Source organism: Musa acuminata, chromosome BXJ2-9, assembly GCF_036884655.1.
Source record: "Musa acuminata AAA Group cultivar baxijiao chromosome BXJ2-9, Cavendish_Baxijiao_AAA, whole genome shotgun sequence".
Lineage (NCBI taxonomy): Eukaryota > Viridiplantae > Streptophyta > Magnoliopsida > Zingiberales > Musaceae > Musa > Musa acuminata.
In genome coordinates this window covers 43481901-43497838 of record NC_088346.1, presented here as the reverse complement: position 1 = coordinate 43497838, position 15938 = coordinate 43481901, and the positions used below count along the sequence as shown (strand labels likewise).

At 39.5% G+C, this 15938-nt stretch overlaps 2 protein-coding genes across 2 annotated transcripts; both read left to right on the top strand.

The window, feature by feature from the left end:
- The first annotated feature begins 772 nt into the window (after window positions 1–772).
- LOC135584819 (potassium transporter 10-like) lies at window positions 773–6258 on the top strand. Its single transcript, XM_065126557.1, has 9 exons — window positions 773–1353; window positions 1433–1943; window positions 2031–2084; window positions 2702–2962; window positions 3077–3129; window positions 3425–3548; window positions 3661–3915; window positions 4966–5372; window positions 5531–6258. The coding sequence occupies exons 1-9, from the start codon at window positions 1315–1317 to the stop codon at window positions 6158–6160; spliced, it is 2334 nt and encodes a 777-aa protein (XP_064982629.1). The 5' UTR covers window positions 773–1314; the 3' UTR covers window positions 6161–6258.
- Window positions 6259–7050: 792 nt separating this feature from the next.
- LOC135623505 (uncharacterized) lies at window positions 7051–14088 on the top strand. Its single transcript, XM_065126556.1, has 4 exons — window positions 7051–7218; window positions 7392–7568; window positions 10631–12685; window positions 13625–14088. Exons 1-4 carry the CDS (start codon window positions 7201–7203, stop codon window positions 13655–13657), a joined length of 2283 nt encoding a protein of 760 aa, XP_064982628.1. The 5' UTR covers window positions 7051–7200; the 3' UTR covers window positions 13658–14088.
- The last annotated feature ends 1850 nt before the right edge of the window (window positions 14089–15938 follow it).

Sequence of the window (15938 nt, the reverse complement as noted above, 5' to 3'; positions counted from 1 at the left end):
ATTATTCCCTCATCATTATCCACCATGATGATGAGCCAAAATGGAAGCTTTCTCTGAAGGAACAAAGCTTGTGTGGATGCCATGAACACAACAATCTCTTCTGAACCCCTCGCAATTGAAAACGTGGCCGCCCACATTGGCATCAACAACACATACATAAACATGATGTGACAAATCCTTATAAGTTCCCCTCACGCCTCTCGTAATGACCTCTCATCCACTTCTTTATGGTGATTTCTCATCCGCCATTTTTGGCCACCAAACTTTAGTTTGCTTTCCCTTTGCATGCCAAATGACGAGCCCACCCACCATATGGAATATTAAAACAAATATATATATATTTCTATAAGCTCGAATCCTAATTATTGATATCAAAATAAAATAATGAATGGCAGCATTCAGAGAGATGATCTGACAAGCACTCAGAATAGAAGAGGAACTCTACTAGTTGGTGACAACAAGCTCCCAACTCAAGCAATATCATCTCAGTCCCACTCTTACGCATCTCTATGTGTTTATAGGCAAAATGACAAGGTTCCAATCTCAAAATCCTGCACTGATATGAACTCCATTTCCATGATGAGGAGGTTCCCTTGATTCTTGGGACTTGATGGCCAGCAGTACTACTTCCTCCTGAATCTTGAGATTTTTTCTCCCATGATTTGATGTTCTGAATTGTACTCATGTTTAACACCATGATATTAATTGAGGAAATAATGCAAGATGAGATCTTATTTCAGCTAAAAAAGTGTGATGTTTCTTTCTTTTTTGTTTCCTTTTCTCTCTCTTGGCTTGGTTTGATTGTTGGGATCTGAACTCAGGCATATGAATCATCATCATCTCTTTTTTTATTCTCTCCTTCCTGTCTTCCACTGCAGCAGTCCCAACCTGACAGATGCCAATTGTCTGAATGAGATACTCCCATCTGCAGAATGGAAACTCTCAGTCTTCTCTCTCTCTCTCTCTCTTTCTCTCTCAGTTGAATCTTGAAACTGAAACCCCACACTCAATTTAATTATGCATATGAGCATTAAAAAAAAGCAGTTTTGAAACTCCTCTCTCTGTCTCTCTGTTTCTTCTTCTGTTGTCAAATATTCTACTGCTCTTTTTGCCTCACAACCTTGATCACATCACCTTCCTTGGTTCATCCCCCCACAACCATTACACCTTCCAATAAAAGCCACTTCTTCCCGTATCAGTTCCTTCGGAAAAATATTAGGAGAACACAGCAATCCAAGAGCCTCTCTCTTAAGCTTCGAGTGACGGAGAGAGGAGGAAGCATGTAGGATTTACGTTGTTGTTGATCACTTGACGATGGATATTGAGGGTGGCGGCTTCTCTAATCCTGTAAAGGTGACATCTTTACTGTGTTATCGTGGCTTTCTTGGTTCGCTTGCTCTGTGGCCTCACAGGGGGGGCGTTGTTGTCGCAGAGGAACTCATGGCGCACGGTGCTGTCATTGGCGTACCAGAGCCTGGGGGTTGTGTACGGTGACCTGAGCACCTCCCCGCTGTACGTGTACAAGAGCACCTTCGCCGAGGACATACAGCACTCGGAGACGAACGAGGAGATCTACGGGGTGCTCTCCTTCGTCTTCTGGACCCTCACGCTCGTCCCCCTCCTCAAGTACGTCTTCATCGTGCTCCGGGCCGACGACGACGGCGAGGGCGGCACCTTCGCGCTCTACTCGCTCCTCTGCCGCCACGCCCGCGTCGGGTTCCTCCCCAACGGGCAGCTGGCCGACGAGGAGATCTCCGCGTACAAGAAGACGGACCGCGGCGGCGGCGGCGGCGCTGGCTCGCCGTCGGGCGGCGTCGGAGCGGCTTCCAGGGTGAGAGTGATGCTGGAGAGGCACCAGGTGCTGCAGAAGATGCTCCTGATCCTTGCCCTGATTGGAACATGCATGGTCATCGGGGACGGCGTGCTTACGCCGGCGATTTCCGGTAGTCCCTCATCTTTGGCTTGGACTTTATTGCAGGTTGCTTGATGTGATTGAGCCTTTCCCTAATCGTCTAACTCTGAAATGGCAGTCTTCTCAGCGGTTTCAGGGCTTGAGCTTTCCATGGCCAGGGAACACCACAAATGTAAGGAAGCTTCTAAAACAAACACCAAACAAATTAAGCAATCTTTTTCTTTTATTGTGCATAAGAAATTGCTTGTGCTGGGAACATTCAATCTGCAGAGAGCTTCTGCAAGTGATTTGGGATCTCTCATGGTGATTGTTTAATTCTTCTGTATTAGGCCAGGGAACACCACAAATGTAAGGAAGCTTCTAAAACAAACACCAAACAAATTGAGCAATCTTTTTCTTTTATTGTGCATAAGAAAATGCTTGTGCCGGGAACATTCAATCTGCAGAGAGCTTCTGCAAGTGATTTGGGATCTCTCATGGTGATTGTTTAATTCTTCTGTATTAGGGGATAACAACTCATCTTGTAATCCTTCACACAAAGGCTTTATACTTGACATGATTCAACCTTTAGCCCCAATCTTCTGAATTAGGTGCCGAGCAGGACATGATTTTGTCTTGGCTGACACCACACTGGCATCTTTTTTAAAGCCGAGAAACTACTCGGCGATGCAAATAGTCAATTACTCTTTTTTTTTTTTTTGTGTTCTTATAAGATTACTTGCTTTGTTGATTTTTCATCTCATTATGAAGGTGATTTTCTGATTCGATCAACGGTTTGTCAATCTGCAGATGTAGAAGTCCCTATTGTGTGTCTCATATTAATCGGTTTGTTTGCTCTGCAACATTATGGGACACATCGAGTTGGATTCTTGTTTGCACCAGTTGTCATTATATGGCTTCTATGCATCAGTGTGATAGGTGTTTATAACATTTTCCATTGGAATCCACATGTTTATCAAGCACTCTCTCCATACTACATGTACAAATTCGTGAAGAAAACCCAAAGAGGAGGTTGGATGTCCTTGGGTGGGATCCTGTTATGCATAACAGGTAGCACAACAGCGACCGTTCTTTGTAATGTTCTTTGCATTTCTTCCATATGCCATAATCTAACATTCCCTTTGTTTTACTTTTTTTTTTTTCCCCTTTTTTCGCCGCTGGCAGGTTCTGAAGCCATGTATGCAGACTTGGGGCATTTCTCGCAGTTATCGATAAAGGTAAGACATAGCTGGAAAGAATCATGGAATCTCTATTTCTCGACTTTGGTATAGGATGTTTATCTGATGTATAGAGAGCTGATCTTAGCTTCACAGTGTGACCTTAGCACTGTGTCGTATACATTCGTCTTCTTGTTTGTTATTTTCTATTACCTTATAAAGACATGTTTGCTGAATCAAAATTTCATTTTTAAGATCAAATATTGCGTAATCTGATAACACTGAAGTGTGCAAAGGTTATATGTATGGATATTTTGAGCTGACTATCTCTCTAATCAATGATTCAAATTTGCAGATTGCTTTTACATCTGTGGTTTATCCATCATTGATCCTGGCATATATGGGACAAGCAGCTTATCTGTCCAAACACCATGTTATTGAAAACGAATATCGAATTGGGTTCTATGTCTCAGTACCAGGTAATTAATTTGCAGAGTTCATATATTTTCTTAGTGACAAATGTTTATGCTATATGGATGATGATGCTTTTCAGCATACTGACATGCTATACGCCTTTTTTTTTCTGTTTAGAGCAAATAAGGTGGCCTGTTTTGTGTATAGCTATACTTGCAGCGGTTGTGGGAAGCCAAGCCATTATTACCGGTACTTTCTCGATCATCAAGCAGTGTTCTGCTTTGGGCTGCTTTCCCAGAGTGAAGATTGTTCATACATCATCCAAATTTCATGGACAAATATACATCCCAGAGATCAACTGGATATTAATGATATTGTGCTTAGCCGTGACGATTGGTTTCAGAGACACAAAGCACATGGGTAATGCTGCAGGTAAAGAACAACTTTGAGCTTCCAAAGTGTAGATCCTTGTGCTAGAGTATCCTGATATATGCGCTTTAACGTGGAAGCTACATGATTGACACAAGTCATCTTTCGTCCTTGTAAAGAAAAGTCGGTTAAAACCGGTCTATGATTGCAGTATGTAATTTGAAATTTGATCCAAAATCCCTTTTCAAGAAAATAAAGGATTATCTTAGAAGAACCAGTAAAGATGATTCTTTCTCCATAGCTGCAGTCTTTCCACCCTTCTATCCTGCTCCTTGTATAGGTCCTTTCTTTATGTCTTCTCTGTTCCAACTTCTGCACCCTAGGGAACCACAGGATGAGAATTGCAATGAGTTTTAAATTTGAAACACCAACAGAACCATTGCCGGTCTAAAAAAATATGGAATTCTCTGCCCGGATTTGCTCGTGTAAGCCCTTGTGTAAGCTCTTCATCGGTTCAACTTCTGAACCCTAGGGAACTTCAGGATGAGAATTGGGATCAGTTCACACTTTGAATCACCAATGGAACTGTTTCTGGTGACTGAAAACACGGCATTTCTCCCCATATTTAGAACTCATGATTTGGCTTTTTTATTTGATGTTAAAAAGAATGACTTGTGAAGTCATCATTGTTGTCTCCTGTAGTATAATTGCTAAAACTGAGAATCCATGTAATTGACCACAAATTGTTGAGACTTGAAACTTCTTGTCATGTAGATAAGTAACCAAGCTTTAGCCAATTACTCTATGCTTCTGTCAGTTGCTTCTTCTCAATACATTATATTGGGTCGATATGTTGCCAAAATTTATTCCTCAGGTATCCTTAAGCTTTGTCATACCCAACTGAGCATATCATTAGAAGTTTGTGGTACATGATCCAAGAATTTGTTGAAATCCTTGAAAATATACTTTAAATAGACCTTTTTTCCTTACAGCTAAACCCTTCACAAGGAAACCATACTAAGGGAATTAAATATCGATCATCTTTCATTCCTGTGTACACCACATGTCTAAGTAACATAGTTCTAATCCTGCTTTAATTCTTTCTTGGAACAGGATTGGCCGTCATAACCGTAATGCTGGTGACAACCTGCTTGATGTCCCTGGTGATAGTTCTGTGTTGGCACAAGAGCATATTTCTAGCAGTATGCTTTATACTCTTCTTTGGAACCATTGAGGCACTCTATTTCTCAGCTTCCCTCATCAAGTTCTTGGAAGGAGCTTGGGTCCCCATTGCCTTTTCTTGTATCTTCATGATAATTATGTATGTATGGCACTACGGCACGCTCAAGAAGTATCAATTTGATGTTCAAAATAAGGTCTCCATCGAGTGGCTTCTCGGCCTCGGCCCTTCTCTTGGTATCGTGCGTGTTAGAGGCATCGGTCTGATACATACTGAGCTTGTGTCAGGAATCCCATCCATCTTCTCCCACTTCATCACAAATCTCCCTGCATTCCACCAGGTCAGCTATTTCAGTATTTTTGCACTCTTCTTAGATTGACGATACTCGTACCATTCGACTTAAATTTGTTTTGGCAATATGCGACTCTTCCTAGATATCGTTTCATGTATAACTTGTAAGCAAATGCACAAGTCTAAATGCATGGCATAATTCATCAGGTGCTCATCTTCCTCTGCATCAAGTCCATCCCTGTGCCACACGTTCATCCAGAGGAGCGGTTCCTTGTAGGCAGAATTGGGCCCAAGGAGTACAGGCTTTATCGGTGCATTGTTCGGTACGGCTACCGTGATGTGCAGAAGGATGACTTGGAGTTTGAGAAGGACATTGTTTGCAGCATTGCGGAGTTCATCCGCTCAGGGACGTCGGGGCCAAACGGTGCTGCAGTAGAATCTGAAAAGGATGATGCGAGGATGACCGTCGTCGGAGCTGGAATTCGGTTGTGTGAAGTGGGTGACGATCCAGGGGAGGCAGCAGGTCCTTCAAGTTCGACCGAGATACAATCACCGATCAGAGCGAGAAAGAAGGTGAGGTTTGTGCTGCCCACAAGCCCACGGATGAATGCCAGCACGAGGGAGGAGCTACAGGAGCTGATGGAGGCACGGGAAGCCGGCATGGCATTCATCCTCGGGCATTCCTATGTGAGGGCGAAGAGCGGGTCGGGATTCGTCAGGCGGCTCGCCATCAACTACGGCTATGACTTCCTGAGGAGGAACAGCAGGGGTCCGGCGTATGCAGTGAACATCCCCTATGCATCTACTTTGGAGGTGGGGATGATTTACTATGTTTGAACTGTGAGTTCTAAAACGATAGATTCTTGTATATCTTCTTCCTCACTAGAATGTACATTAAAAGCTACAAATCTATAGATTGAGCTGCTTTTTCCGGCTGCCCAAAGCATCAAATGACCTACTGAGATGCGAAAATGAATCATCATCATGAAAGCATATGAGCTAATTAAGAAAATTTTGGTGGGATGAAAATGTAAAAAAAAAAAAAGAAAGTAGAGAGCTGACATTTTGTCTATTGCATCTTCCTCTTCCTTATGAGTTCCATCTAATATGATGCAAATATTTCCAATATATTCTTCTTGCACCAGAATTTACCTCTTTTTCATACACAAGAAACTATTGATTGACTGATTCATGCAATCATCTCTCAATGAAGTAAACTCATGAATAATTTCTTTTAGTGTTCATAATTTCAATTTTCATTGCAAGGGGGAAATGATTGCAGCAATTCAAAAAAATTCAAGCTCATCACTTCCCATTGTGAACCCCGACAACCACGGGACACCGCCTCGCTTGTCTCCGCAGGCTACACGTTATGGCATCCTCCGTGCAGCGGGGCCCGGCACTTTGTTGTGGTCTAGCTCCGAGTGTAGAAAGCTGTACCGTGTCTGGTCCAACAACCGAGCGATGCACTTCTCGCGCCCGTTTTCTGTCCGACGGCACCGAGCCGACGCCTCGGAGCTCTCCGCAGGCGACACGTTTGCCGTCTCGCGACAGGCAAGTTGAAGCGGGGCCCGTCGGTATTGTGGTGGGCTCCGAGGGAAAAGGCTGTACTCCGTTGTGGATCTTTTAGCCGAGCATGCGACCCTCTCAGTAAGCGAAGGCCCAACCAAACGGCGGGGACAAAAGCGTAAATACGAGTTGTTTCTGCCTATTCCTCGTCATAACAGACACAGCTGAAAGGGGGAGGAAACGGAAAGAGAAGGGGAAAAAAAACCCGCAGCCGAACAAAACCCGCTCCTTTCCGCCTCCTCCCCTTCTCTCTCGCTCTATCTAACACTTCCCTTCCGCCCCCCTCTCTCAACCGCCACCCACCGCCGATGGCTGACGACGCCGAGGTACCCTCCCATGAGCCGAATCATGGGAAAAAGAACCCACTTTTCTTTGTTCGATCCTGCCTTTCATTTTCTACCGCTAATCTTCGTGATGCGATTTCTTTTTCGATGTTTGGTTGTTCTGCGATGATTTTGCTTATGCGGTGTTGTGTGTGGTTGATGGGGGAATTTTCCAGAGAATGGCAGCGCTGAAGAGGGCGTACGCGGACATTATCTTGAACACCGCGAAGGAGTCGGCGGCTCGGATTCTGGCTTCGGAGGGGAAGGTGCTCCAGCTACAGCGAAGCCTGTCACTCACCAAGGAAGATTCACTGGCCATGCTTCTCCGATTGAAGGCGATCATGGACTCCAAGGTGATGGTTCTAGCTTCTCCTATTTCACACTCCTAACTTCGGTCGCTATGTTTGGGGTTTCACTTCTTGATACTCAATATCGGCCTTGATGCGCTTGTTTGTCAAGATGAGCTACCAAATTTTGGTCATTAGGGTCTGGCTGCGGCGTCAGAGGGTGTGTATTTTTTTCTCTTTCCCCCTCCCTGTTAAAGTCTTGGTCTTCCTGATTGGTCGTTGGAAAGGATGCTAGGATGATGCTCTTGTTATGGGTGCATGATCTAATTTATCTTCAACTCTGAATTTTAGCAAGATGCTTCACAATTTGTCTTCTTTGTTAAGTTTGCTTTTTTCCTATGTCCCTGGAGTCTCTACCTAATGCAAATCTTGCAGTCTTAGTCATCGCAACCAAGATGATGCTCTAAGAGTTTATTTTGCCATATTTTTTTTGTATGCATACAGTTTTGGCTTGCATGTTAAAGTTGAAGCTGTTTTTACATGTTGCTAGTTTTTGGTGCTTTTTTTCCTTCATAACCATGCATTTCTACTGTAAACTATATGGAGCTATATGAAGGTTATAATTACAATGAGCATGTTCTCTTTCCTCAGAGGCATTGTCTCTAATGCTATTTATTGTTTAAAGTGCTTAGTAACTAATTGTTGTATATGTCTTTGATACCCTATTGTTTTCTGCAACAACCTAGCTTGTGTTCTTTTTTTGATGCCAACGAATAATTATTAGGCACAATGGAGTTTTTCTGATTGACTTAATTTGAAGTATAATGTATATCTTATTCACATACTCTACAAAGACAATTAGCAATCCAACTTTTGCAGTATCCACAACCACAATTACATGGAGTATATGTTGAAATGCTGAATAAAGCAAACATCAACTCGAGGATCTATTATCAATATTATTCTCATTTCTGTTTTATCTGAAAATGAAATTTAAGGTGCAATCCATTTTGTTTGTGTGACTAAGCAATTATTTGGCACTCTAAGAAGTTATCTGATCATTCATAGGATGCACTAATAAGAATATCGGAAGGTTATATCTTCTGTAATTGTTGTGATTGTGTCTTTTATCTTTTTCAATGCTGTTTCACCTTAAATCCTAACAAAGAAGTACCCACTCTCACACAATTAAGGTATCTTACTGATTATTTCTCCTTTGAAACAAGGAATCTGCCACATTGAATTAACCTCCATATATTTGAGATGGTCATCCAAACCAGTGAGAGGAGAGTCCATAAGATAAGAAATAGGCGTCGAGTGTGATCTTGTCATCATAGAAGACTTAAAACAAGTTTAACTTAATCTTTGTTCTTCTTTGGAGTTCCGTGCAAATTCTTTTTCATGGTTCTTTGCTCTACTTATTGCCTGTTATAAATTTTTTAACCCGCATTATGTGACATACAAAATTAAGCACATTCCCATTATGTGACATACAAAATTTTTTAAACCAGTGAGAGGATTGTCCTGTTGAATTAGATGAATGAGTTTCTTTAACTATGTGGTAATTTTGTTTTGGTTAACTGTTTTTCCCCTCCTTGTATTAATAGTTTTATTTGTTCGGTTCCCTGAAATAAGACAACAACAGGGCAAGATTGGAGCACTAAACAAAATAAGAGAACTAGAGCACAATGGTCATGAGGTAAAATTCAGTGGAAGAAAGTACAGAGGTATAGCAGCAGGACAATAAAAGAAAATTTGGTTAAAATGGTTGCAGCAAGAAGACATCATGACATATGACATAGTTTGGTCTAGCTCAGCAGAAAAGATGAATTGATTGGGTCGGACTCATAACTAGTTGTCAAATGTTATACTAATGTGGTTAAGCTAAGCAAGAAAAGTACACAAACATTCTAGAAAAATGACATCCTCAAGCCCTCGACATTCATATCAGATGTATCTACCTGCATAGAAGTTAATATTATCTATTTTATGCCTCACAAACAAAGAATAAATGATGAGCATCCTTACTAGATGTTTGCTACATGGTTTGTTTTATTTATTCATGGAAGATACAACTAAATTATCTAAGCATCATTTTATTCAGTTTTTAGTAGTTATTAGTCACGTGCATTTTGGTTTTCTTCTCTAAGCCAAGGATGGAATTTTCATTTCTGATTATTCTTACAAATTAATTGATATTAGTTATCTTTACAAGCGCAAAAAGTATTTTTAAGTAATTTCCCAGATGCATTATGTGTACTCATTTTATTTGCCAATCGTCAGGAAATTGCTACTTCATATAAAGAGAAGTTAGTTTTTGGCTCAAATTTACCACATTGAGAGCAGACTATCTCATTTCTACTTCTCATATGTCTAGGATAAATCAAGAGTCATTTAGCTTTTATCAGATTTAATCTTTTCCATCTTGACTCAAGCTTGAATCTCCATCATGATTAAATTTCAGATATTGTGCTGACATAGTCTTGTTAAAGTGATACAGTTCATCAATTGTTGAACTTTCATGGAATCCAAGATTGAACTTTATCCTTTTGTGGAATCTAAGGTAGAACTATGATTCTAAATTTGACTTTATGGGCTTCATGCTGTTATGCTTCTTAAGTTCAGGTTATAATAATCAAAGCAGAGTCACTTACTCCAAATTTGTCTTTCACCTTAATCCTCAAGTTTTATAGCCATTGCCTTTAGTTGAAAATGGTTGCTGGCTCATTTGTCTTTTCAGGAAGCATACTGATGATACAGATATGAGCATATATTTGCAGGCCCTCAGCCCTTGCCAATGTATATCCTACCATCTAAACTTGCCTTGAAATGTAGTCAGACTTGGTTTGACTTGGTCCATTTCCAACTTAGATCAGCTCACTTTGACTCAGTTGAGTTAGGATTTGCCCTTGTAGAAGGAAGAAGAGTTGGTCAGAGGTATATGAGTATACCCACTAGTCAATAATTAATTCATATTTTTATACTCATTTTTTGACTGAAAATAAATTTTATCTTTTTGTTGCTGGTCCTTTTTAAGTTTGATTTTTTGTAGATTGCTAAATACTTTTTTCCTCTTTCTTTAAGTAGGCTTTGAAACATTTCACTGACAAAGATAGTTGGCTTTACAGATTCATGAATCTGAAAAGGCAAATTTATCTCAGGTAGGGAAGATTCAAGAACTCGAAGCTCAACTTAGTGAAGCAAAGGTTACAATTGATTGTCTTAGATCTGAACTGAAGAGATTGAACTCTGAATTGGACCATAAGAGGGATATTCAAGCTGAGTTTCTAAATGGGAAAAGCACAGTTCACAATACCCCTTCTGAGAAATATAACGGTCAGGAAAGCATGCACAACTCTGGCTCATCCCTGCACTCTCCAAGTGGAGCTATAAGTGTCCTTAATTCAGACTGCTGCTTTAGCAAAGGTGCAACAGAAGATGAACCCTTGAACAATTTGATTTCATCAGATACTTATGCTGTCAAACCTGACTTGACATCTATAATACTGAGCAACAAAGAGCCAGAGCTTTGTCGAAGTGGATATACCCAGAGGATACATGCTTTTGAATGGAATCCAGTGACTGGCAAAGAACTCACTTCACAAATGCATGACCAAGTCTCAGATATAAAGAGTGAAACATTGATGTGTGAGAACGAAAAATCTGAAAAGTCTGACACCAAAGATTTTGCTATGAAAGAGAAAATAGTATGTCATAGGAAACAAAAAGTTCATTGTCAGAATCATGTTATCAAGTCGACAGAATGTAGTACCTATCATGACATGCAACACTATCGATCTCTGGACACTAAACATATAAAGGTTTCTACACTAGGCCCCGACAAGGTTTCAAATAGTAAAGGTAAGATAATGTGTGAGAATGAAAAAGCTGAAAGACCCTGGACCAAAGACTTTGTCATGGTAGAAAAATTAGTAAGAAGACGAAAGATGCGGCGCCGAAGACGCGTTATGAGGCCCACAAAACGTGTTATTTATCATGACAAGCAACATTATGCCTCACTGGATCCTACTCATTCCAAGGTTGGACAAACTGATGTGGATATATCTGCTGATAATGCACACTGGACTGGCGGTGAAGTGCCTCCAAAGACACTGAATTCTTGTTCACCTCAGGTGTCTGGACAAGATCAGGAAACAACAAAAAGTCAAAGGACTAAGTTGAACAAAAATTTCAGCAACAAAAGCTCAGAACTTTTAAATGGCAATAAAATAATGACCAGGAGAACTGTTCTAAGACAAAGTAATACATACAGTACTGTCAGTGAAGTGCCTCCGAGGACACTGAATTCTTGCTCACCTCAGGCGTCTGATAAAGATCAGGAAACAACAAGAAGTCAAAGGACTAAGTTGAACAATTTTTTCAGCAATAATAGCTCAGGGCTTTCAAATGACAATAGAATAATGACCAGGAGCAATGTTCTAAAACAATGTAGTGCACACGGCACTGGCAGTGAAGTGCATCCAAAGACACTGAAATTTTGTTCATCCCAGGTGTCTGGAGAAGATCAGGGAACAGAAAGTCAAAGGAATAAGTTGAACAAGATTTTCAGCAATAAGAACTCAGGACTTTTAAATGGCAATAGAATAACAACCAGGAGAACTGTCCTAAAACAATGTAATGCTTCTCGTGAAGATCATATTGATAGAATCCATACTTCTAACAATGGAACTTGTCCGGAAAATAGTATGAAGGAACCATTTGCAGCAAGTACAGGTGAGATGATTAATGATGCTCTTTCAGATGAATATGTTAAAAATGACACGGAGCTAGAGGAGAAAATGTCAACAAAACCAGATCATATACCAGCAGAGGAATTGGATAATTCTGTTACAAAAGAAAATAATGAGACAATTAATGAACCACACTATGATTATAGGGATGAGCTTAGCGGGCATTGTGGACGTGCTACTGAAGTTGGAGGTGACAAAATCCTCAAATATACCTTTCAGAGGAAGCGAAAGAGGGGATCTTTGGATGGCAAAGTGGAACCTACATCTATAACGGAAAACATATCTAAGCGAAAAGTGGGCAAAGATGACTCAGAGCTGGAGCCTCAGGAATCTAGCATAGTTGTGGAATCATGCAGGCCGGAGCCTCAGAAATCTAGTTTAGTTGTCGAATCATCCAGAGACAGTAGGAGGCTGGCACAGGTTGCTCGACAGGTTAGTGATGTTGCCTTCTCCTTATTTCACAAATCCAGTATCTACATGCATAACATGAATTTTTAATGTTTGGAAACTATGCAGCTGGAATTATGACATCAGTTATCTTTGATAGACCATGTATTGGATTTGAACCTATTAGGTTGCCAGTAGATGGATGTAGCTTTTCTTGTTGGCTATGTCCTCACTGATACATGGAACTTATGGTGGTCTTGATATGAATCTTGATCTTTACTGCTTTGTCGATTATTTGCTTAATTATGAGAGTCTGGAGTTGCTTGGTTCTGCAATTGTCATGATCACAACTGCTTTAATATGTGTCTCTGTTTCTAGAGGCCCTTGTATTACAGCTTGAAGATGAGCTGATTATTACGTTCAAATAAGGACTCAGGTTAATATGGCCGCCGTATTGGTACAGTTTTTTGAATGACATGCTGCTCAAGCAGAGACAAAATGACTGCAAAATGATAACTGGCGATTCCAGTTTTCCTTATCCAGTATCTTGTCATAATAAGTGTGCTTAGTGTGTAGTCTTGCAGCAGGGCTTTATCTTCAATTTTGTGCTAGGTCTGTTGCCCACTTTACTGCAATGCCCATATAAACATAATTCCTGTGTATCAACAGAATGATAACTTTTTGTGTTTACCCAGTTTTCCTATTTTTCCTTGATGTCATACGCTCATAGGCTAGTAACTCAAGGTGAATCCATTGTATCTCTTGTTGGGAGTCAGAGATGAATGGGCCTCTGGATGACTTTTTCTGTAATCTATTTGCAATGACGTAAAAAGGTTTCTGTTTTGCTATCAAAATAAGGAAAAACCAGAATTATAAACTCCATTAGTGTTACCATATGAGAGACTGCTTTGGGAAGTACTAGTGGATTGCAAATTATGTCTTAAAATGTCATGAGCTTAATATTCTACTTTTTTGTGTTTTCAGCTCATTTCCTTGTCTGAGAGGAGATGGTGGTAGAGGTACTGTTATTTGCCAGATGAAGTGCATTTCTGCGCACTACAGGAAGGTCTAAGCTGCAGTTTTCTTTTCAACACTACTTTGTTAGGGGCCCAACTTGTTCCACATTTGAAAGCAACAAGTATGCATCATTTTCCCACCATGTTGGGAGCTGCAAGAGAAACACAAAACACAGGAACTGCAGCAAACTGGAGGATAAGAGAAGATGACAGTGCGATATATAGTTCATGTTCTATCATGACAATTTCAGGAAAGTTCCACCCTTGTTGTTTCTTTTTTTGGCTCTTTATGATGTACCATCTTTCGCTATGAGATATGATATTAATCTTGTCTATGCTTTCTTAGTGTTCCTTTCGGCACATATTGTATCGATGAAACCTTCAAGCGACAAGTTTCATCAAATTGGTTAAAGATCAACCTGAATCCAATTATTATCCTGGACTTTTTTGGTTTCTTGATATTGTCCTGAAATTTTCAGTTGCAAATTCAGATAACCTGCAAAAATTGTTGTCCAGTCTGAACATTTGCAGAAAAAATAAATAAATGCAATCCTGCACATTCTACCTTTTTGTGATGCCCATTCCTCCTATTAAATTGGCAGATTTACATCTCTGTATTTGGAGAACCAAGTGTTTTGTTTCAATGGGTACATGGTCCCTTTTCCATTACCTTGCTTTACAACAGCTCATTGTTATGATTCATAGGTGTGACTTGCATGTATGTGTAATATGGGAGGATACAAAAATATCATAGTATAGATAGAAAATTCTTTTGTTTATAAAGGTAAAGATTCGACAATTTCTTCCAAAAAGAGTATAGTTTAGCAGCTACAGTTGCTAGCCGGTAAACCCTATCAGAATCCGGACCCGTTAACATGATCCTTAATTTAGATCAGCAAGGCAATTGGATCGAGTTAAATATCGTAAACGAAACAGTGAACTAAAAATTGACACATGTTCATTGTCGGTCGGGTTAAAATTAGCATCAGTAAGCTACCGTTGCTTATCGGATTCGCTTTTGGTTTCTATCAACCCGTGACAAGTCCAACTTCAAACAAATTTACGATCGGCGAGCCACGGGAGGAGGACAAATGGAGAGAAGGTGAGAGGAGAAAGACGATTTGGTCGTCAATCTAAGCCTTGATACCGAACCAATTGTAGGCGATGAGTGCATGGAGGAGGACGACGCGAGCATCATATATCCTGAAGATGGCATAGTGAGGTTTGAGAATATGATACCGTAGCGAGTGCTAGGTTGTACAACTGCAACGAGAGACATGAGGAGGATGACCTTAGTGGCGAGAAGGGGCCACACTTTCGCTCTGTCAGGAGCCAAGTGGGATGACGACCATGCCCTGTGCATTCTAGTGACGTAACGAGAGGTGAACTAGGTGGTAGAGCATCCCAACAATGTTGAAATTATCTTTTTGTTCATTATTTTCATATCGTTTTAGTATGTGATGTCACATATTATGTTTTTCGTTAATGTGACGACGGTAGAATAAATGTAACTATTTATTTTATTTTCAGAATTATATGGATCCTAAAATAAATTTTTTAAGTACAAAGATTACATTGCTAATAGAATTCAAGTACAAGAGGTAATATATAATTAGCTATTAGATGATATAAAAGATTAGATAATGTAAGTATAAAAATTATAATATACTACTGTTAATGTAATTAAGAGAGTCATTCCCATCAAAGTTATTTGTTAAGAAATTTTACCATAATTAAAATTTGTTTTTATTGGTTGATAACCATCATCAAAATCTAATTTAATTTATAATATATCTTACCTAATTAGATAGTGATACATAATATAATATTCTTCTGCTTTGCCCATTAATTGATAAGATATTAAAAAAATATAATTTAAATAAATAAAATAAAATTTATTTGAAAATAAATTTACCTAGTTATATTATGAAAAAATTTGAAAAGCATTTTATACATAGCCATGAATTTTAAAATAAGTTAATAAGTCTAATAAGCATAATAATACCATGTTAAGTCCAACTTCAAATGCGAGTTATAATAGTTGTATGTCATCAATATCATACTCATTTTATGTATTACAATACTAATAGTCTCTTCTAATGTAGTCCATAATGACCTCTACAATTTATCTTGTCAAGATAATCATATTATTATATTCAACTATAATATGTATAAACATAAATATAAATAAGATAGTAAAAGTAAATAACTTTAATTAAGTAAAAAATTAATGATAGCATTTACCTAAACATGCATCATTATATCTTTTATGGCTTGCACAT